The following is a 21924-nucleotide window of genomic DNA, read 5'->3' as shown; positions in this document are numbered from 1 at the left end:
GAGCGCGAGTTGAGGAGTGATGATAGCCATCATAGTCAAGAGGATGGAATAGAGGATAACTGAAGATGTGGCGAAGAATGACATGGTCTTCGTTGATGAGAATGTAATTGTTGAGATATTTCCTTTTGTCCTTATTCCTATTGTTTTGAAGGTTGCATCTTGAATTGTTGTCGCGATCGTTGGTGCAGGTGTCGGGATGGTTGTTTTGATCGCCTCTGATGATGGCGGTGTTGTTGTTGTTGAGATCGTCGTTATCTTTGCTATTGATAGCATTGTTTCTGCTGTAGCTCCTCTTTTAAACGATGACACCCCTCTCCATCTCCGCCTCCTCCTAAGCCCGCTCTCCCTAGCTATACTTTTCCTCCCCCTTCTACGGAACAGGTCGGGGAGACACCATGGTTCTAGAGAACGAGAACAGGAACAAGGGCCTATAAGGCTCATGCATGGTGTACTAGGAGTGGTCATAGTTAATGATGGCATTGATGATCTGATTTGCACTTGCGTTGGTCCTCGTAGTGACTGAACACCAGGGGGCGGAGCCTGATCTCCAAAGTGCATACACGCTGCTACTGCCTGTGCAGTAGTGGCAAACGATTGTAGTGATGTGAAAACTGCTGATATATTTAGCGTTGTTGTGGTCGAAGCTTCTGTTCTTCTTGGTGTCATTGTTGTATCCGTCGTAGGAAAAGGAGAAGCGGAAAGAGGGGAAGGAGAAGGGACAGGGATAGACATCGAATGCGAAGGTATCATGTTGATGGCTTTTACTTTTGCTTTGACTATTGTAGGTGCTTCTGCTTCTGCTTCTGCTTCAGCATTTACTAGTTCAGCAGTTGTGGCTGCAGATCTAAACACAGATACAGGCACGACTTCAGTTGTAGACAGGTGAACTGAATCTTGTATCATGTAAGAAAGAGAGTCGGAGTGTGCATGAAACAAAAGTCTCTTCTCGTTCCTGTGCCTGAATAAGATGGGTGAATGAGAATGGAGTTGAATGTGAGCATGAAAAGGAATTTGAGAGAAATGTGCATAAAAAAGAGAATGGGAGTAAGAGCTGCGTCGTCTCCTAGAGACGCTCACTCTATTGGTCAGACTCGGCGTACAGCAGAGACTAGACATGGAAAGAGAAAGCCAACGAATAGCAAGAGGAGAGAGGGAAGAGAGGAGAGAAGAGAGGAGAGAGAGAGGAGAAAGAAAGAAGGAAAGAGAAGTAAAGAATAAAGAGATTAAAGAAATTCTTTGGTTGGAAAAGATAAAGTCAAAATTGTCCAAAAATCCACGCCTTCAAAAGAGATCCGCAAGTTTACAAATCTGGTCTAGGCTGAGATTGCGGAGAAAACAAAAAATTAAATAAAAAGGAGGATTCTTCTCAAGAGTAAGAGGCTGAATCACTGTTGTAGCAGAAAGCACGGCAAAAACAGTATGGACCATTGGCCCATTGGCATGGATGATGAACGAAAGGGGCCGTCATTGTCAGTTTTCTAAAATTGTACAATACGTGATGGGACAATGTGCAAGGTAACACCCAATTGACAAAAAGGCAATTCATGGGTCTCCTTGGCTTTTCCTCTGTCCATATCCTTACTCATGATCTGTTTCCTCCCCTCGCTCTTTCTCGGTCCCTCTTATCTAAACCAAGCAAACACACATCTGAGGATAACATGCTCTTGGTCTGAAAGAGATACCAAGTCAACTTTGTTTAAATTATGCTTTCATGTCTTATTTAGAAGATGCTCAATGGTCTCTCCGATCTGATGCATGCTGCCAAACAATATGGCACCATCGTGTGCTTCCGTTGTTGCTTGTTTCCATTCCCCTTCCCGTTTCTGTTTCTTTGCATCTCCATATTTCCAAATTTTCTGGTCTTCAACATCCCGCCCTGGTATCTAGTAGAATGACGTGAGTGTGTGCTTATTAAATTGAATGATCGGGGACAGAAGTTGGTCATTGCTCAATGCCACTATTACTTTTTTAAAAAAAAAAAAACATTGCAAACATCTTTTGGTACCCCCGGGCCATGAGTGTTATAAGCAAAAAAAAAAAAAAAAAAAAAAAAAAAAAAAAGTACATGAATGGGAATGGGATAAACAAAAAGCGTTGTATGGGCTGAGACTCTCAACATACGCCATCAAGATCAATAAGGCCCGAGTGGAGAGTGGAGTGGGTAGTTGAACCGTACGTAAGGAAAACTCAAATTCAATTTCAAATAAGAAAATATGAATGTCAATACGTTTGTTCCATCGGACCACAAATCATTTTTCGTTATTTTTTGGGTTTGGAATATCAAACAATTAAGGACAAATCAAATGTAATTGACACATGTACTTCTTATCCAGGAGAACATTTCTTGGTGTTTTGCATCTTTTATATTTTACCAAGAAAAAAATATGCAAAGGCAAGGCTTTTTATTCATTCTTTTGCTTTGGAAAGTAAAAAATGCAAGGGCACTAAAAAATTTTTTTTACTGTAATTGATTGAAGGACACAATGGTACATACATGAACGAGCGGCTAGCCAAAAAAAAAAAAAAAAAAAAAAAAAAAAAGACACCTTATTCTCTAAAGATCAAACGTGTGATCGTTTGGATCGTAGTTCTCAACACTATTCATTAAGATCAAAAATAAAATAAAAAATGCAGAGGAATTAAACACTTTATCTTTTTACCCTTCATAGACATACATCCGACAACCATTATTAATCTTATATATACACACACATAAAAGTTCAACATACATGAGACGGTAGAGGTAAGAGGGCGGGTGGCCACCTTGATTGGTGATGAACAGATTCACAAAATCGGGTGATACATAGTCGTAGTATGGATTCGTCACAGTCACCTTCTCGATCAGATCGCCTTCTTCAAATCCAAGTACGGAATCAGGATTGAACGTGACATTGAAACTATCCTCGTCATATGGGTATAAGGGCGAGAGTTTGTATAATCCCGTACATACCACCACAGGGATTGAGTGATGTTTTGCTGCTGCTGCCATCATGTGTGTCCCTGAAATGGCCACTAGCCCTCCATTGGCAAGAACTATAGCAAGGTCACAAGATCACTGTCAGTACACAATCATAAATCAACTCTACTCTCGACTTTCTATTCGAACTTTGAGCTTTGTATTTTTTTCATTTCTTTTTACTTACCAGCGTGAGTTCCGAGAATGACCTTGTTGACACGAGACATGACAGCGAAAACAGCTGAATCTGGGATTACAGTCGTCTCAATACCGGCTTTCGAGAGCTCAAGGGCCATCTCTTGTCCAGAATAACTAATGTTCAATAGGTAAAAGATTGAAATTTTGTCAATTAAAGCAATAGAGATAGCCGACTCTTTCTTTCTTTTTCTTTTCATTTGTCCAAAGGATAAAGAACAAAACTTACGAGGGTGCACTCTCTGCAACCAAGACCTGAAACTTTCTTTTAACAGCAGCCATCTTCAAGAACTCTTCCACTGTCTTGGATCGGCCGACTGTCATAATGATTTCGCTAATTGTTTTTTTTTTTTTTTTTTTTTTTTTTTTTTTTTTTTTTAAAAAAAAAAATAAAAAAATAAAATAAAATCAAGTTAACATCAATTATGTGAGAAACGAGCCCTCAAGCGCAAGGCAATCGATAACTTGTATAGGTAATTAACAAAAAAAAAAAAAAAGAAAAAAAAAAAGAAAAAAAAAGAAAAAGATATGTGAACCGTTATGACTCACTTTGAGTGGATCTGAAGGGAGGCTTGGTTTTTAATGTTTTCGTAAATGTTCTCCAATTCATCCTTGATTTCACGAATTTCTTGAATAATATTACTTCTCAAACTACTGGGATATTGAACATTTTTTTCTGCTGGAGTTGATCCTGTTTCTCCAAGCAAGTTGTACATGGACGAAGAAGTGGTGAGGGGTGCTGAATGGGTCTCGTTCTGGTCCATATGCGAAGCAATGGACTCTGCCTCCCGAAATTCTTCTCTGATAACATGAAGGACACGACGGATGATGTTTCCAACAGCAAGCTCAGTAGGATTGGCTTGAACTAGTCGTCGACCAACTGATTTAACTAGTGTAACAAGTTGATTGCAAGTTGTCCAGTTGTTCTTGGAAATGACTACAATCAGCAGTTTGAGTGTCGCCTGCGCCACAGTTGACGATCCCACAAGTTGGCGCCTCTTGAGTTTTGCGACCAGATCGTCGACAAGCTCATTGTTCTTGCTCATTATTTGAAAGTCACTGTGGGTCGCTGTTGTCTGTTGTTATTATTGAAGTGAAAAAGAAAGGGTGCACTTTTCGCTGATTTATCTTCTTTTTTCTTTTTCTTTTTTTTTTACTGCCCTGTAGTTCAACGCGATCCTTACCAATGGTAAAAGAAATAACTTTTATTGTGGATTTGCCACCTTTTTATTTTCTTTTCCTTCAGCAATTTGCTATTCGTGAACTAAAGGCATGTTTCGGGTCATGTGATCAAACCTTGTTCGGTTCTGACGACCTGAACTTTTTTGCATCAACTTTTTTTTGCAAGCATTCATCATTCATTCGTTGAGAGCACAATATAATAAAAGAGATAACCTTACAGATTTACTTTCTTTATAAAAAAAAACTCACACCATAAGCATCTCATTACTTGCTGTTCAGGTACTCTTTTTTTTTAACTGTAGAATTATTCCATCGCAAACTCTCCTGTCTGAGCGATCACAACTTGCCACTAATTCATGCAAATGCTCATTCAAATACAACATTCCATTTTACTACCTGCTAGTTAATCTTATTGTCCATTACACAACTCAACAGCTCACAGTGTAGAGCCTCCCTCTTCTCTTTCATACTCTCACACGCTTCTCATAGTCCGCTTCAGCAACAACAACAGACGCGCTATGCCTAGTCCTAACGAGAGAGCAATTATCAGAGAAGTCTGGGCCGAGAACTTGGAGCAGGAGATGGCACTCTTGCGCGACCTCGTCGACCAGTATCCGTATCTTGCCATGGTACACTTGCGTCATCATGAATTCTTAGGCAACAAGCATCTCATGGGGGAGGGGTGTGGGAATGCGAGACTTTCTTTTTTTGCAGGCACCAATGAGCATATTCAAAAAGGACTGACCTTGGGCTTGATCTGCTTTTTTTTTCGTAATTCTATTTATATTCAATTGATGTGACACTATCACAACAGGACACGGAATTTCCAGGTGTTGTTGCCAGACCTATCGGTATGTCTCCTATATACTATGACTGAGCGGGAAGACGTTGAATAATTACAAAAAGGAATCAAGTTGAACCGTTATGCTGACGCGGTGAATGATTCTTTTTTTTTTTTTTTTTTTTTTTCTTACTTTTCCTTCCGTGATACATCTAAGGCAACTTCCGTACCTCGGCCGATTATCACTATCAAACTCTACGATGTAATGTTGACCTACTTAAAATGATCCAGCTTGGTGTCACATTTGCAGATGAGAATGGAAACATACCAAAGGATGCCTGTACCTGGCAGTTCAATTTCAAGTTTAGTTTGGCGTAAGTTTGCCAAACCAAAAACCACATACTCAGGCGATGAAGGAGGAAAAAAAAATTAGCAATTCATATTTGGACGTGGTTTTTTTTATCTTCTACCTTATTCTTGTTACATAGTGAGGACATGTACGCACAGGATTCGATTGATCTATTGACAAAGTCTGGAATCAACTTTCAGAAGCATGAAGATTATGGGATCGATGTTCATCATTTCGGTGAACTTCTTATAAGTTCCGGGTTTGTTCTACTGGACGAAGTTAAATGGATTTCTTTTCACAGGTATATATGAAGAAAAAAAAAAAAAAAAAAAAAAAAAGGGCCAATTACTTGATAGCTCTCATGAGATCTTTTTTTTTTTTTTTTTTTTTTTTTTTTTTAGTTGTTAGAAATGGTGCAAGGGGGTAAAAAAACATTCAGTATATCAAGGGAAAGAGGAAGAGAGAGATAGGCAGAGAGAGTTTTACTTTGCTAATTAAGATCATACATCTCAAAATCATTCTTTTATAATATAGTGGCTACGATTTTGGATACTTGCTCAAGATTCTGACATGCAGTCCTCTACCTGCAGAGGAAGGAGACTTTTTTGATTTGTTGAGGACATATTTCCCTTGCATATATGACATCAAGTATCTGATGAAGAGTTGTAAAAATCTGAAAGGTGGTCTTCAGGAATTGGCAAATGATTTACAGGTAAATCATGAAGGACAACGTAACTTTTAGATACTCCTTTTAACTGATGACGGATTACTGAGTTTTTTTTTTTTTTTTTTTTTTTTTTTTTTTTTTTTTTTTTTTTTTTTGGTGATAGGTTGTGAGAATTGGATCACAACATCAAGCAGGAAGTGATAGCCTTTTGACATGCTCAACCTTCTTTAAGATGCGTCAAATTTTCTTTGAGGACAAGATTGATGACGCTAAGTATCTGTAAGTTTGATATTGAGGAATGAAGGACGAATCATTGCTTCATAACAATCACTTACTCTATATTTTGTTCATCCTCCATTTGATTAATAGTGGATATCTCTATGGCCTTGGCTCAGCAGTAGGCTCTAGTGCTACACAGCCCAACTCAATCGCTACATTTAACTCTGCAGCAGGGAATGATAGCCCACTGATCACAAACCAGTCTGCAACACCTAATGGCAAGCCTAATAACTTCCAGAAGTCAACAATAAACATTAACTAATTCAAAAAAAAAAAAAAAAAAAAAAAAAAAAGGCGCAGTTATAAAGTATATTCACTGCAAAGGGCCGATGGTTATTCTTACTGTAATCTTACTTGGAATAATTCAACAAAGAGAGATGATGTATGACTTAATGATTGATCTTTGCTTCAAATGTCTCTTACCTCAAAGCGTATATATTTCTGTACGAATACCAAGATCGGATAGAGAACGGTTTTCTTTCTCTCCTCTGTTTTAGCATAGGCTAAAACATTTAGCTTGTAGTTTGGCAATTTAGATTCGTTGTTCGCCACGCCAAAGAAGGCTACAATATGAGTAGATCAAGAAAATGGAGCCATTTATAGTGATCCAGTGTTCCTGAAACCAATTACAATTTATACTCAATAACAGTAGAAACTGTTTCTACAAGTTGATTAAAATATTATAAAATGGCTGCACGCACTATCATCAGGCCATGTTAATGGGGAATGCAAAAGAGTCATGCGCGTCTTCTCTAGTGTTCCTTGGCAAGGATCCATCCTAGAAGTCGTTATCAGATTTCCTTTGCTGGGTGACAATGGTAATCTCGTAGGTAGTCATTGGCCTATTGGACAGTTATAGTTTGCTTTCAACAAGACTTTGTTACCATGCGTGGCTTGCATTAGTGAATGTAATCACTCGGTTGTTGTTTCTTCTTCCGTTGCCATATTCAGCAGCGACCAGTGCAGCCAATGTGAATCAAGAGTGAGAAGACTGGCATAGGAGGCATCTTTCCTTTGAATTATTCTTCCTTCTATCTCTTGTATCTAAAGAAAAAAAAGGATAAGATGATTGCCTTTATTGAAATGAAGAATTACCTATTTACGTTCGAGACTTTAGGCCTAATGAGGTAATGGACTGATATGAGCCTCCAACACCGCGACAATACTCTGACTAAGAAGCATTGTATCAAGGTCAAATCGAAAACAAAGTATTAAAAATGGCACCAATGATGGCCTTTATGATGTCGATCGATCACAGTCTTGAGGATATCATATTCGTTCCAGGACCGGATGGCGGATGGTGCGAGCTTTGGTAATAGGTGGGTGTCTATCTGTGCTTCAATGACAGTGACCAGATAGGTATCAAAAAGTCGGTAATACTTTGATGTGAAGGCGAAATATCAAGGGACTGTCCTGATACCTAAGAGTAGTTGGCGCTGAGGAAGATGTGCTGTAAAGCTTGTCCAATGCTTCCCAGTTCAACAGGAACAACATTTTGGTTACTCGTCCGAACAAATGCTCCTTCACTGAAGAAGTGATGCATTATCAACACTACGACACACTTTCATCTGGAAATACCTTGTCAGCAACCCGCTCCAAGCGTTCTTGTTAACAAGCCAGCGACAAATCCAAAGCCTCCCTAAACTAGTCTGGAGCCCTGAAGTCGCATTACAACCGCATCTCTATTCGACCTCTTTTACGACGATAAACGGCGCCTACTGATGATCAATCAGACCGCCACAAGCGACAGCAAGAGTCAGTCATCAAGATCATCGGTTAATTGTCTGATGCCTTCACAGGGCCACTTTTAAGTATAATAGGGCTTAGTATGCTTTACAATTAAAAAATTAAAAAAGGTATAGAGAGAAAGCTCGTAGACGGGCAAACAGTAATGTTGTCTAGGGATGTTTATCAAGATCAAGGGGACTAATTAGCCCCTGAACATTTTGCATCTATCCTGTCGATCTGTGCCTTGCGCTTGTCTATCTTTTTAATCTCTCCACATCATGGTCGTACAGCATTCACTACATTCCAATCAACTTGAATGAATGTAAACTTGTGCACAATCAAGACTAATTGTTTTAATCTATCCTTGCAAGGAATGGGTTATGATCTGTCTATTTTTTAATCGTTTTCAGGCTAGTGAGTTCTCTGTTGCAAACAGTTAAGTAGAAGAAGATTGACAATGATTCCAGTATGCCTTGACTATACTTTTTTCTGGCTGATCATATATATAAACTTCTTTTGTAGCTTTGTTGCTGAGAAATACTGATATTGAATGGTCCTAAATGCGTACATCTATTGACAGTTGAAGACGAAATTGATGGCTATCTGAGCATGAGCTGTCTGTTTAGAGGCAAAGTTACAAAAGTCAAAGGCATTACACCAAAGTGATTCGCCTTGAAGTAGGTAATGCTTTTTAATAACATCTATACAGATGTAAGTGATACACGTTCTTATATCTACTACTGCTCCCTATTTATGTCTTTCGAAATAATAGGTAGTTAAGCATTAGTGAGAGACAGTTTGATTCTTTATTGATAGGATCTTAAATAGTGGTGGGTTTGGGCTTTGCACCAAAGTACTCATGCCTCAAGTAGCTTCTTAAGCTGGGAATAGCGCTCTTGTTCGGTAGACGTCCCTACGTTCGTTTGGTGAGCGACCTTATTAAAGGTGCTGATGGTGGTAGTCACCAATTGCAAAGTACAGCAAGTGTCGGTTGCAAAGTTTTACTGATCTGTGAATGTAAAATCTGCATGACGGACATCGTGAAACCAAGGTATCTTACTTGCCACATGAGAATAGACCTTCTGGAGCGCATATTGATTATAAGGATTGCAGGCTCTCTGGCCTGAGTAAGCAGACTTCTCGATTAAGCGAATATGGAAGACTGTGATCTCATATAGGAGGCGGCTTTTATTTCCTTTCATTAAATTGTCCAATCGTGCTCTTGCCTTCCAGGTTAGGCAATAGTGATGGTCAATGTTCGGAGTTCACAAGCCACCCCGATGGATTTTCTTCCTGCCCTTTTGAGGGACAGTGGTTCAGGAAGAGTAGAAATCCTTCTCTTCACATTCATTTGGGATCATTGTAATGTGCTTGATTCGATCATTTTGGCAATGTATCATAGGAACAGGATAACAGGATTATCGTGCTCTTGACTTCTGCAGCAGAATTCGGGAAATTATGATCATCCTTCATCATTATGGTGCATAATTTTGTTTTCTGGATTACTTTAATTTAGCAGAATTAAGCGGAACATTTGATTCAGCATTCAGCTTGCTACAAAATTGATTTTTCCGGATCATTTAATGACTAGGATTCAAATTGTATACAACAGCATCAACATTAACGTCAGACCAGGATTAGTGAAATCTTGCTTTAAAAGCCTATGATCTAATCGAGTTTGCCGTTTTATTTTTTTATCTTACCTGGGCCAATAGACAAACATGTCGGCTGATCTTACCTGGTATGGTTCACAAAAATGCGAGGCAGCAATACATAAGGGACAATGGAATGATTTGGCTTATGCATATAGCAGCGATATTGACAATTATTATTATTACTATTTTTTCTATTAAAACAATGGTTATCAATCAGGCTTCTTATCAAGAAGAACAACTCTTTCTTGGTCAAGCGCAATGGCGTTCAATTCTCCTCGGAGGCTGGAAACTTGTTGAACAAGAACTCGTTCAAGTACTCTGGTCTTGCCAACAAGAAGGTACGCTTATTGTAAACAGGACAATGGAAACAATCTAGTATTCAGTATGACATTCAGGATGCAGACACCCAAGATGCAGCTCGTATTTTTTCTTTTCTAAAAAACGGCGTCGAGATATGAACATATTTGGTGAAGAAACCTGTAGTCCATGGGATGTAGAATATATATGCAGGAATTATTTCTTCGTTTATGGGACACTACTACATCTCATTACTTATAAAGCTGAACACAACTGTTAAGCTCGTTTGTTAATCATCAACGGCTGTCCTCATTGGAATATATCATAGACTGTTGATATCACTGCTGCTCCCTCTGGCCGTGGTGTTGTCGTTGCTACCAAGAAGTCTAGCGTTCCTGCCTTCAAGCCTGCTAAGGCCATCAACAAGGTTACTCTTACCAAGGGTATCCGCAAGTCTGCTCGCTCTGTTGCTGGCCTTACTCGCAATGGCTACCGTGCTGATCTCCGCAAGGTAATGCGTTATTATTTTTTTTTATCAACTCTTTTTAGTATTTGTCTTCTGTTTCGCAAAGTGCTAGAACCCAGCAGATTCATTTGACATGAAAGCTGGGCGTACATTATTTGCAAGATGACCACAAGGAAGAAAGACATCAAATGACTTTTTTCTCGAGACCAATGTTCTGCTTCACTATCAAACAATGAGTTATTCTCTATATTCAAAGTTTTGCGACAGCAACGTGGAAACATTTCTTTATCTCCTATTGTCTTGCCACTTTCCATTTTTCTATCTGTCCATTTATTCTTTTCATTACAATTTTTTTCATCGATGGGTATCGTATCTAATACGTGGTTTAAACTTGCTTTACATGTGTATCTAGGCTGCTCTTGCTCGCGTCTCTGCCGTCCTCAACTCACAGAAGCCCGTTAAGGCTATCCCCAAGAAGACTGGCAAGGGTATCCGTGCCAACAAGAACTAATTTGTAGATGTACTTCGAGTTGGATGAAATAAAACAATAAATGATGGCCTCGTGAAACATAAAGATAGTGTCGCTATTCCTGCCTGAATGTATTGAATATGTTATAATGGTCTGATCTGGATCGTAAAATGGTTTTATGAGGCGGAGCGACGACCCCCTTAAATATGTATAGGTTATTTTTTATATGTGTGACTTGAAAATACATATTTCATCTGGTTGGTGATTGAATTTGGGTTCCTCCTCTTTCTTTGTACGAAAAACAGGTGCGGAGAGATTCTATTATGGCATTGATATCATGAGTAATCCATCAGGGCATATAAAGCATCCATCCGATAGTATCCATCAGCAGTGTGTAAAAACATGCCATATTGCCACCTGCATTAGATGCCATATGACTGGGCAACTAGGAAAAAATATCTTGGAGCCATGAATTATGCCCAGAAGACTATCATCAGACAGCCATCAAGGATTACTTTAAGGATTACGTGAAAAGAGAAGAGACCATCAAAAAGGCTTGTGTGTTTTCTTCAATATTTCTGGAGGTTACTTAAGGATGATAAGGATGAGCCCCAAGTTGCTTGGAAGTTGTATTTCATTAGTTAGTTCAGGATTACTGGGAGGCAGCAAACTATTTTGATGCAATCATCGCAAGGAACAGAATTCATTTGGGAAACTCCACCCTTCCAACGTCATGTAATCGCGTCAGAACAATTACTTACCTATTATTTCCGTTCCTTCTGTATTCTTAGGAAAATGCAGATTTTCGTTAAGACCCTTACTGGAAAGACTATCACCCTTGAGGTGGAGTCTTCCGACACCATTGACAACGTCAAGCAGAAGATCCAGGACAAGGAGGGTGCGTCATCAGTTTTTTTTTCTTTTTTTTTTTTTTTTTTTTTTTTACTTTTTTTCTTTATCATACACCCATTCATGATTCATGCTGTATCATAAGGCCATCGAGGATCATATCAGCGCCACGGAATAGGCAGTAGCTATATGTATTCAACTTCACTAACATCAGGAATAGCGTAATGCTGACTGTTTGATTGCATATTGAGCCGACAGAGTAGAATAAGTACTTTTATATATATATATATTTTCAGTCGGATCAGCGAAGTGGACTTTGAGAATAGGGGGTAAAAAAACTACAGAACAGATATCGGGATCATATTTTGTCACCAAAAATGATTTTTGCAAAACCCAATCGCACATCTCATATTACAAGGGCCTTTTTTTTTTTTTTTTTTTTCCTCTAAGAAAAGAGTGCCGCGCCGTTAAACTTATCCCATGTCTTTTCTTTTTCTTTTTTTTTAATAAAAAACAAACAACAAAAAAACATAACAGGTATTCCCCCAGACCAGCAGCGTTTGATTTTTGCCGGCAAGCAGCTCGAGGATGGTCGCACTTTGTCCGACTACAACATTCAGAAGGAGTCGACCTTGCACTTGGTTCTTCGTCTTCGTGGTGGTATCATTGAGCCCTCGCTCAAGGCTTTGGCTTCCAAGTTCAACTGCGACAAGATGATCTGCCGCAAGTGCTATGCCCGTCTTCCTCCTCGTGCCACTAACTGCCGTAAGAAGAAGTGCGGTCACTCCAACCAGCTCCGCATTAAGAAGAAGCTGAAGTAAATAAATTTTACTTGGTCTCTTGTCGATTTCTTTTTTTTTTCTTTTCTTTTTAACTTTTCAGCAGACATACATATCCGTTTATGGATGGAGAGAAAGAGGAAAGGAGAAAGGAAAAACAAGCCCTTCCGAATTAAATAAAACAGACAGACATTTTCCTTAGTTTTGCAAAGCATTTTTTGGATATGGGAGAGAGAGAAAAAAATAGTAAACAGACGCGTCTAGAATGAGACTTTTTCTTTTGGAAGACACCAATTAAGTAAAATGGTAAACTTTGAAATTGATTGTCTTTATTTAAGATTGCTTTGGTGTTATTATATCAATTGCTCCAGACTTTAGAAAAGACTATTCAGGTGTCCATACATTGAAAACCACTCACTCCAGATGGAAAGGGTTCTTCTCGATGAACTCCTCAAATGTGGTCAACTTCTCATGATGACAACTAGTAGACCATTCGACCTCCTTCTTTAAACCACCAAAGTAACCGTGTTCCTCCAGGAAAAGCATAACGTTAGCAACGATCCTGCTATGACTCGTTGGCATGATTTGGTCATACTCATCCAAAGACACCTGCTTATACTTGACAGTCTTGCCTGTTGATTTACTGATCATCTCTGCTACATCACTAAATGAGCAAAAGGTGGATACTGCGCACAAGGTTTTGCCTGCAAACTTGTCGGGCTCTGCAAGGATAGCACCTACAAATTTACCGGTGTCAGAAGCAGGATCGAAAAACTCAAATACGCTGTCAGGTTTGACTACCTGGAATATCACATAGGTTCCATCCTCTTGGCGTTTAGGAGTGAAGAAAAAGTTGTGAAAGTCTTGCATATATACGCTTGGTGTGAAAAAAGCACTCTTGATGGGCAGAGTGCGAATGTATTTCTCGATGTCAGCCTTGACGTCGAAAGCATGGACAGCAGAATGTTTGCCACCGGAGACTTCACCTGCATGGCGTACAGTACCGTAGATAAAATACTGGGCTCCTGCGGCAACAACCGCATCTGCTAAATTCTTGCCTTGAAGGTATTCTTTAACATAAGCACTGTCATCAAAAATTGTGCAAGTGATCCCAAAGACAGTATGTGCGCCTCTGAGAGCTTTATCGAGCGATTCTCTATCATACAGATCTGCTTTAACGACCTCGACTCCTCGCTCTTGCAAGGCTTGAGCAGCTGGCTTCGATGGGACGCGTGTCACAGCTCGAATCTTGTATTGGCTAGATAGTTCTGGATGATCAAGGACAAAGTTGATAACAGATCCTCCTTGTTGGCCGGTTGCGCCAAAGACGACGAGGGTTTTAGGTGGTTTCATTCTCTTTTTTTTTTTTTTTTTTTTTTTTTTTTGGGAAGCGCAAGGGAATTAAAAAACTGTAAAGGTTTGTTTTTGCTATTAAAGAGGAAAGGAGGATGATATAATTCGAAGGCGTGAATTGGTAACAAAAGCGAAAAGCGGCATCTATTTAAATATATATATATATATATATATATATATTTTTGGTTCAGTAAACCATTAGAGCACTTGTGGTCATCTTTTTGATGTTCTTGAGCTCATACTTCCCCACAAGTGGAAAGAAATAAACGCCAACCTGTTTTGATATAGCAAATCTGCCAAAATGCCTAATTGATATCGATCCCATATAAGTAAGTCACCTCCATCAACCTACTGTTTCTGTCATGCGTCCTTACTGCGAATTACACAAACTCTGCATGGACTTGAGATAGAGAGAAAAACAAAACCCCCTTCCCAAAGAACATGATAAGACAATGTTACATCAGGTTTATGAGTCCAGTCAAGCCTATCGCTTGAATAGGTTGAATGAATTGAATAGAACGTCAACCTCATCCCTCTTTGGTGGCCTCAAACAAGGGGCATTGTTGGGGGTCAACTAGGCCGACGAAAAAAAAAAAAAAAAAAAAAAAAAAAAGGGAGGGCGTGCGAAATGGCGCGTTAAATCATATGGAAAGATGCATGTAATGCATGTAGTGCGACAGCCAGGCCCGCAAAGTAGAAGTCACCTAATCTGCATCTGCATCGATTGGGCTAGACTCTCCATGCATCCACTACGACTATTAAGCGCCGTTATTAAGCACCGAAAGTTGCTACCGGCCTTCTAAGCAGCCACACTAGCAGCTATGAACATAAAAATCGCTTGCAGAAAAGTATCTTGGCTTCCCAGATTGAAGCATCCAAGTAAATAGGAGAGCCATCATATGCTAAAATATTTATCTTATTATTTATCTGTTTTGACATCGATGGATCGCATGGTCCGTGGCGCATCTTGCATTATTGGTATGTTTTTTTTTTTTTTTTTTTTTTTTTTTTTCTCGGTGTGGCAAACACCACCCAAGAAATCCCACAGCCAGCGGTTCCTGTTGTAGTATACCAAGGGTACACTGGGATATCTCGTATTAGAATACTTCACGTCGGTATCTGTAGATCAGTAGTCAACTCCACCAGTGAAAAAGAAAAATATATGGGCTCTGACGTGCTGGTGAAAAATAAAAAAAATATATACACCAGCAAAAGTCTGATCACACCTTAAAGAATCATCCATTTAGCATGTGTTCGATTTAGTTCCAGAAATGAAGACAGACTCTGGTATCTATCCTCCATGGCTCGCACCGCAGTTACAATCAGTGTTAAAAAGGCTCTTTCTTGTTAGACCAGGCTTAGACTTTGTTGAATATATATCCTTGACCCTACCCAAGCCTCACCATTGCCTATTACAGTTTGCATCCCCCCATCAGTCTATTACAAATCTCCATTAAAATGCATCTCTCTTGTAGTTAGAGGTCAGTTGTTTTAGCAAGTACAGCACATGCCGAGCGGATATCAGAATCTTGTCGCTCTATGCAATGCTTCTCAGCTCCAGTGATGCCTTATAATGAACCATTCTTTATTCTTCAACGCAAAATGAGGGATGATAATACACCTTGGACCCTTATTTATTACATTCGTTTAAGAAAGAGGCCTTCATCGTTGTCTGACATTCACTCCTTTGCTTGGGCCCTATTAGTGCCGGAATACGTGTTCCAAACGGCCTAAAGACTTATGTATGGCTCGTGCCACATACCCTGTTCAATAGTGCTGTACTTCTTTTTATTTGATTTTTACATTTCGAATTCTAGCTTTAGTTGATCACTGCAGCTCGAGTGGGTTCTTCTGGAGGTATTCTTCAAACGTGGTCAACTTGCCGATATGCTTGGTCGCCCATTCATGCTCCTCCTCATTCGGATGAAAGCAACCATGTTCTGACACGTAAAGCATAAGGTCACCGATAATTCTGTTTTGAACTGGCATCATACGATCATACTCATCTACAGAAATCTGCTTATACTTGACAGTCTTGCCTGATGCTGTACTGATCAGCTCTGCTATATCTTCAAACGAGTAAGAGTATGCTGCTGCACACAGAGTCTTGCCTTCAAATTTATCCGGTTCAGCAAGGATAACATTTGTAAACTTGCCAGTGTCAGCAACAGGATCGTAGCACTCAATCGCACTCTGAGGAGGAACAGTATTGAATATCACATAGGTTCCATCATCTTGGCGCGTGAGGAAAAAGAAGGTGTGAAAGCATTGATAAAACATGGCTGGTGAGAAAAAAGCACTCTTGATGGGCAGAGAGCGAATGTATTTTTCAGTGTCGGCTTTGACATTGAAAGTGTCGACCTCAATATATTTGTCACCAGAGATTTCGCAAACTGCTGTAAATGATATACTGGACACCTGCAGCTACGGCTGCGTCTGCTAAGTTCTTGCTTCGGATAATTTCTTTAGTGTAGATACTGTCATCATAGGTCGTGGTAACCATCCCAAAGACAGTATGTGCGCCTCTGAGAGCTTTATCGAGCGATTCTCTATCATACAGATCTGCTTTAACGACCTCGACTCCTCGCTCTTGCAAGGCTTGAGCAGCTGGCTTCGATGGGACGCGTGTCACAGCTCGAATCTTGTATTGGCTAGATAGTTCTGGATGATCAAGGACAAAGTTGATAACAGATCCTCCTTGTTGGCCAGTTGCACCAAAGACGACAAGGGTTTTAGGTGATGGGTGCATTTCTTTCTTTCTTTTTTTTTTTTTTTTTTTTTTTTTTTTGGAAGTAATAGGGCTTTAAGGATTTTATTCTTATTAATAAGGAAGATAATACAACTTGAAGACGTGCTTGGTTGGAGAATGAAAGCGACGAATGTGGCACCCGTTTAAATATTTTTGTTGTGCTGTGGTGTACATATAGCTTTTTTTTTTTTTTTTTTTTTTTTGACGCCCTCATCATGTACACCAAAATTTTGTTTATCCGGACGATTTACTAAGGAAAACGTCCGGATATTTTTAAGGTTCCAATGAATTGGGGAGTATTCTTAACTTTACAAAATATATAGGCCCATGTGACATTGCATTTATGGGTTCCCATAATGCATTATCCTTCCTATGCTAGTTCGGATAAAGAACGTAAAGACAGACATCCTTAGTTCCCACGAAAAGGTCGAAATCACAATGTGTCTTGGACGAAAAGGTCGAAGCCACAGCGTGTCTTGGCACTCATATTTATTACCAGCCTTTTTTCTTCACACTCTCCACCATTCACTTTGAACACCCAACAATGACACCCACAGCAGCCACGCTCGAACTGCTCTGTTTAATCAGTGGTGACCCTGCCTCAAAAGCATTCGCCGTTGAGATTTCCTCCGATAAAACTGTCTGTCATCTCAAAAGCTTAATCAGCAACCTCACACAAATCATTGTTGGCAAACTTGTTCTTTGGTGCGCTATGATTCCTTGGAATGTGGACACAGACAACCAGCTCATTGCTGGTAATATTGATCTCAAGCGTCAGCTCCACTCAATGGAGACACTGCAAGATGTGTTCAAGGACGGAGCTCCAAAAGCCACGATCCATATTATCGTCGAGCAGCCCAAAGGTACGTCAACTGCTTTTCCATGTTCGTCCCATTATCGCTATCTATGCCAGAAAGGCATTTAGCGTGCCTCCACAAGCTTGATATATATGCTGAAAGACTCTCTATGTCATGCTTATAAATTACAAGTAGAAGATTTACATGAAGAGAAAAAAAAATTACAAGAAGAGATGAAAAAATCACAAGAACAGTTGCGTGAAGTGATAAAAGGTTTACAGGGACAATTACATGAAGAGAAAAAAGCTTTACAGGAACAACTACATGAAGAGAAAAAAGCTTTACAGGAACAATTACATGAAGAGAAAAAAAAATTGGAGGATGTGCAGAGTATCTTCGTATTAGACGTCATCGTACGGCCAAGCAAGAACAAGTCCTTTCGCTGGACAGCCGATGTCGAGAAAACAACAGTGAAAGAGCTTGTGGGCGCGATCTTCCGTGCATATCCAGAAAGAGAGGACGGAAAAGGAGATCTTGTTCTGTCAGTAATCGTGGATGGCCGCTCAGAAGTCCCCGACGACAATCACTTTAGAAATATCCTAAGACAGCAAAGGAAGACTGGTGGAATGACCCTAGTAGTGGCGCTGGAGACCCCAACAAAAAAATATACAGACTTTACGCTTGCAGAAGTCAACACTCTGTACGGTATATCGAACATGGAGGCACCCGACATCCCTGATCTGCCATCATTTGACAACATATTGACAGAGAGCATAAACCAGGATGCATTGCGGAAGCTGTGCGAGGAGCTTGATGCAAGAGTAAGAACAATGGGAAGCCGCTTACCATCAAACGAAGCAACTTGTTCCACCTTTGTTTGTTCGTACATCACACAGGCTGTATTGCTTTTTGAGAAAACGTTAACACTTGTTCAACAAAGAGAACTTCGCGGTAAACATGGTCATGGAAGGGTGGATTTTTCCATCGAAGCCGTTGGCGGTATGAACCACATTCTAGGTGTCACACAGGTAAAGCGAGAGGACTTCAAGAAGGGTTTGGCCCAAAACCTGGTGCAGCTGGAATCCTCATTGACGAATCGAAAGCGCAAGCGTACAGACGACGACGATGGAAAGGAGGAGGATGAGGCCAACCCAATGAAAGCATATGGTATCGTTACGGATGCCATGACCTGGTATTTTGTGGAATGTAGTATAGATCGATCTCGATGCGCGTCTTCAGTGGCAAGTTGCCCGAAATTCAAGGTATCGAGACTGGCTCCTAAGGTTGATTATGGGAGCGCCGGTTGGGAGGAGAGTGCGAAAGCTATTTTTGGTCGTATTGTATGGTTAATGAGACAGATGGAGGCGGAAATACCAAGACGTGGCCTGAACTACAAGAGGCAGGAAACCATCGATAACGTCCTTGAGCCACAAGAGGTTTGGAAAATCCAGTGTACAAAACAGTCCAAAATAAAAGATATTATCAAACTGCATTTATTATAAAAATGGGTTGTCCAGGAAATTTTCTAGCGTCGATACGTCTTGCGGGTCATCCTGCGTCTCTCTTAATGAAGATGTCTGCTCCATATTCACATTATCACAAGCTCTTATGAGACTCCTCAAAAAGTGGCGCACATTTTTCATGCTGTTTTTTTTGTATTTTCAAATATGGCCTCCATCCCTTCAGGACTGCTTATATCATGCCCGTTAGACAATTTGGTCAATAAATCGATCGAATTGTGGAATGACTCCTTCGATATCGGACTACTGTTTATAGAGAGTGGAGTGGCTTCATAGTTTCCATTGACAATTTCATGAGAGTTACCATCCGTAGAAGTGCATGACCCATGTTCCTCTTCCAAAATATCCTGCACATCTTTCTCCGCAATGCGATCCAGCACCCACTCATTCCCTTTACTCACTGATGCGATCAAATGCTCGAAGTACGCCCTTTCCTGCTCCTTATAGAGGTGACTTCGCGTGTACTGGACCTCGTGGCATCGCTCTGCACTGGTACTTGACATGGCTCTGATGTGCTTTCGCATCTCTTCGGGAAGGACTGGGGTTTTAGCAAAGCAATTCCTTAGTGTCATCGCTTTAACGGAGTTCCATGCTGATGGGATTATCGACCACGCGTGTCCATTAGAGATAGCCTTCGTCATATCAAATGTTCGGACGAGATGTGACTCGTGGGTAAGTATCTCTAGAAATGCTCGCTTGAACACACTGATAACGCCTGCATCAAGGGGCTGAGTAACAGATGTCGAGTTCACCGGGAGTCGTTGAATGCGGAGATGCTTCCACGGTTCATTGGTGGAAGGATTGCGCATATCAATATTGTTGTGCTGTGGAGCAGAGTCCAGAAGAAGTAAGCTTGGCTCTGTAAGCTGATCATCGAATGTTTTCAACCAATTCACGAAGATATTGTTTGTCATCCACCCTGATTCAGATTTTCTCACAATCATTTTTTTTCCTGACTCGATGTCAATACCTTGGGCGATGTTTTTACCTAATATATGAAATATGATATTTAATATATAGTATTTCAAGTCAACGCCTAAATATACCTTCAATAAAATGTTAAACTCCTTACCAATAACGAGTGGCTTCAATGCATCCATGGACTCTGCCTTGAGGAGCGAAGTGCCAGAAGCATTGATGCAAAAGAGGATAGTAACACGACAATTCTTATTTGCCTTGACTCCAGCCTCCGAGACCTGCGTTGTGTAGGACTTGTGGTCCAACTCCTTGAGATAGAATCCTGTCTCATCACAGTTATATATGTTGTCAGGTGTGTATTGGGAACAGAGACTCCGGATGGCCACGAGCTCAGGCTCAATCGCTTCAAGGTCAACCGATCCTGCTTCTCCCCGTAACTGACAATACGTTATGTTGTGACGCTTCTTGAAAGCATTAAACCAGGAAACTGAAAAAGAAGGCATCATGCCGCTGGTGCTCGGGTCACCTTCAGGATCTTTCAGGCCAGCGAGGATAACATAAGTGGTTTTCGCCGCATCTTGTATCATCCTTTTGTTAATTGGATTGAGTCGTGTACGCTGATCCTCTAGCCATTTTAAAAGCACTGTCTCAAGCTGTAGATTCTTTCGCTGAACGATATAACACGCACCCTCTGGATACAATGGAGCCTGTGCTCGAAGTTCATCTTTTTTTTTGACGATATCGTGAAAACTACTCTTCGGAATGTCATATCCAATGAGGTTGCCGAAATTTTTTAAGGAGACTTTTTGTTTAATATCCTTTCGTCGGAGCAAGAGATAATCATATATATCAAGGAGCTCTACTTTTTTCTTTAGAGTCAGACACACCTTTGCCATTGGAGTGCCATGGTTGTCAGCTGTAGGCAGAATAAGTGGAATTGTCATATTGCGATCCCTTGCACAGTTTAAAAGGTCGTTGTACCTGTCCTTCCGCAATTTTTCAGCTGACTTTATCTCGGACATTGTATATTTCTTCTTTGGCAATTGATTCTTGGGGACCGATGCTGCGGAGCGCTTTGAAATTGCCATTTCGATAAAATGAAATCTTGATTGCGAAAGTAATGAAGAGATGAGTAAGTGTAATTGCGTCCGGCCTTTTGTCCAAGCTTTCGTCCGGGGAATGTGCATTTATGGGGACCCGTGAATGCAATGTCACATGTGCCTACATATTTTGTACAGTTAAGAATACTTCCCCAATTCATTGGAACCTTAAAAATATACAGACGTTTTCCTTAGTAAATCGTCCGCATAAACAAAATTTTGGTGTACAGGAGATTCATAACAAACCCCGCTTTCACCTCAATACAGCCTTTCATCCGCAAAGCAATACCCCAATGATATGACTTGAGTTTGTGTAATTGTTTATCTAACTAAAAAGACAAATGAGCGTAAGGAGAAGGCTACTTTTTCCGGAACAATGTGATAAGTTTACCATCACTCCTCGTAGTGCTGCCTATAATTCCAACCTTCGCAATCCCTATGCGATCTGGGCATACTTGCATAGATATACAATCAAAGGAAGTATTTTAAAATATTAGTCGTCAACTTTCTGGCTGTATTTTCTCGTTTTTCGTGCTGAGGATCATCAAAGTTCATTAGTATGCTGAAAAGAAAACACCTGAGAGCAAGAAAAGCTCACTTCAAAGGAAACTGTTTTGACATGATTCAAAGATTCATTTGAGCTCATTTCTTAAACAGATTGCCACAACTGGATAGACTACATCATATCCTTGCTTAGATCGTCTTTGAAAGAAACATTTGCACAGCAAAATGGTGTCCCAAACTCAAACCCAAAGGAATGTGCGAGACCGCATGTTAGTATACACGAAATTCCAATGATAGGTGTCAGCAGGTCTTGAAGCATGGCAGCCAAGCC

The 21924-nt window shown here is 40.2% G+C and overlaps 7 protein-coding genes across 7 annotated transcripts; 4 read left to right on the top strand and 3 right to left on the bottom strand.

Moving 5' to 3' along the window:
- Window positions 1–2541: 2541 nt before the first annotated feature.
- On the bottom strand, window positions 2542–4359 carry BCR41DRAFT_331681 (translation initiation factor eIF-2B subunit beta). The gene is made up of 5 exons (XM_022021809.1): window positions 3701–4359; window positions 3381–3485; window positions 3144–3268; window positions 2730–3033; window positions 2542–2597 (listed from the first exon to the last, which is right to left on the bottom strand). Exons 1-5 carry the CDS (start codon window positions 4195–4197, stop codon window positions 2555–2557), a joined length of 1074 nt encoding a protein of 357 aa, XP_021885643.1. The 5' UTR covers window positions 4198–4359; the 3' UTR covers window positions 2542–2554.
- Window positions 4360–4851: 492 nt separating this feature from the next.
- BCR41DRAFT_299541 (ribonuclease H-like domain-containing protein) lies at window positions 4852–6413 on the top strand (the record flags this gene model as incomplete). The annotated part of the gene is made up of 6 exons (XM_022020527.1): window positions 4852–4962; window positions 5148–5184; window positions 5332–5488; window positions 5603–5764; window positions 5998–6175; window positions 6294–6413. 6 exons carry the CDS (start codon window positions 4852–4854, stop codon window positions 6411–6413), a joined length of 765 nt encoding a protein of 254 aa, XP_021885642.1.
- A 3058-nt stretch (window positions 6414–9471) lies between these two features.
- On the top strand, window positions 9472–11089 carry BCR41DRAFT_346271 (ribosomal L28e/Mak16). The gene is made up of 4 exons (XM_022022851.1): window positions 9472–9878; window positions 10010–10130; window positions 10418–10600; window positions 10968–11089. The coding sequence occupies exons 1-4, from the start codon at window positions 9859–9861 to the stop codon at window positions 11064–11066; spliced, it is 423 nt and encodes a 140-aa protein (XP_021885641.1). The 5' UTR covers window positions 9472–9858; the 3' UTR covers window positions 11067–11089.
- A 739-nt stretch (window positions 11090–11828) lies between these two features.
- On the top strand, window positions 11829–12556 carry BCR41DRAFT_279252 (ubiquitin-like protein; the record flags this gene model as incomplete). The annotated part of the gene is made up of 2 exons (XM_022020212.1): window positions 11829–11922; window positions 12411–12556. Coding segments are annotated over 2 exons (240 nt in total), but the record flags the coding sequence as incomplete, so codon positions are not given.
- A 402-nt stretch (window positions 12557–12958) lies between these two features.
- Window positions 12959–14034, bottom strand: BCR41DRAFT_317659 (NmrA family transcriptional regulator). Its single transcript, XM_022021287.1, has one exon. It carries the CDS (start codon window positions 14003–14005, stop codon window positions 13067–13069), a length of 939 nt encoding a protein of 312 aa, XP_021885639.1. The 5' UTR covers window positions 14006–14034; the 3' UTR covers window positions 12959–13066.
- Window positions 14035–15832: 1798 nt separating this feature from the next.
- BCR41DRAFT_392393 (hypothetical protein) lies at window positions 15833–16754 on the bottom strand (the record flags this gene model as incomplete). The annotated part of the gene is made up of 2 exons (XM_022028449.1): window positions 15833–16239; window positions 16400–16754. The coding sequence occupies 2 exons, from the start codon at window positions 16752–16754 to the stop codon at window positions 15833–15835; spliced, it is 762 nt and encodes a 253-aa protein (XP_021885638.1).
- A 494-nt stretch (window positions 16755–17248) lies between these two features.
- BCR41DRAFT_418912 (hypothetical protein) lies at window positions 17249–19042 on the top strand (the record flags this gene model as incomplete). The annotated part of the gene is made up of 2 exons (XM_022029688.1): window positions 17249–17617; window positions 17747–19042. Coding segments are annotated over exons 1-2 (1614 nt in total), but the record flags the coding sequence as incomplete, so codon positions are not given.
- Window positions 19043–21924: the final 2882 nt, after the last annotated feature.

The sequence above is a fragment of the Lobosporangium transversale genome (assembly GCF_002105155.1).
Source record: "Lobosporangium transversale strain NRRL 3116 chromosome Unknown BCR41scaffold_3, whole genome shotgun sequence".
NCBI lineage: Eukaryota > Fungi > Mortierellomycota > Mortierellomycetes > Mortierellales > Mortierellaceae > Lobosporangium > Lobosporangium transversale.
The sequence above is the reverse complement of the archived record's forward strand: the minus strand, read 5'-3'. Positions and strand labels throughout refer to the sequence as shown.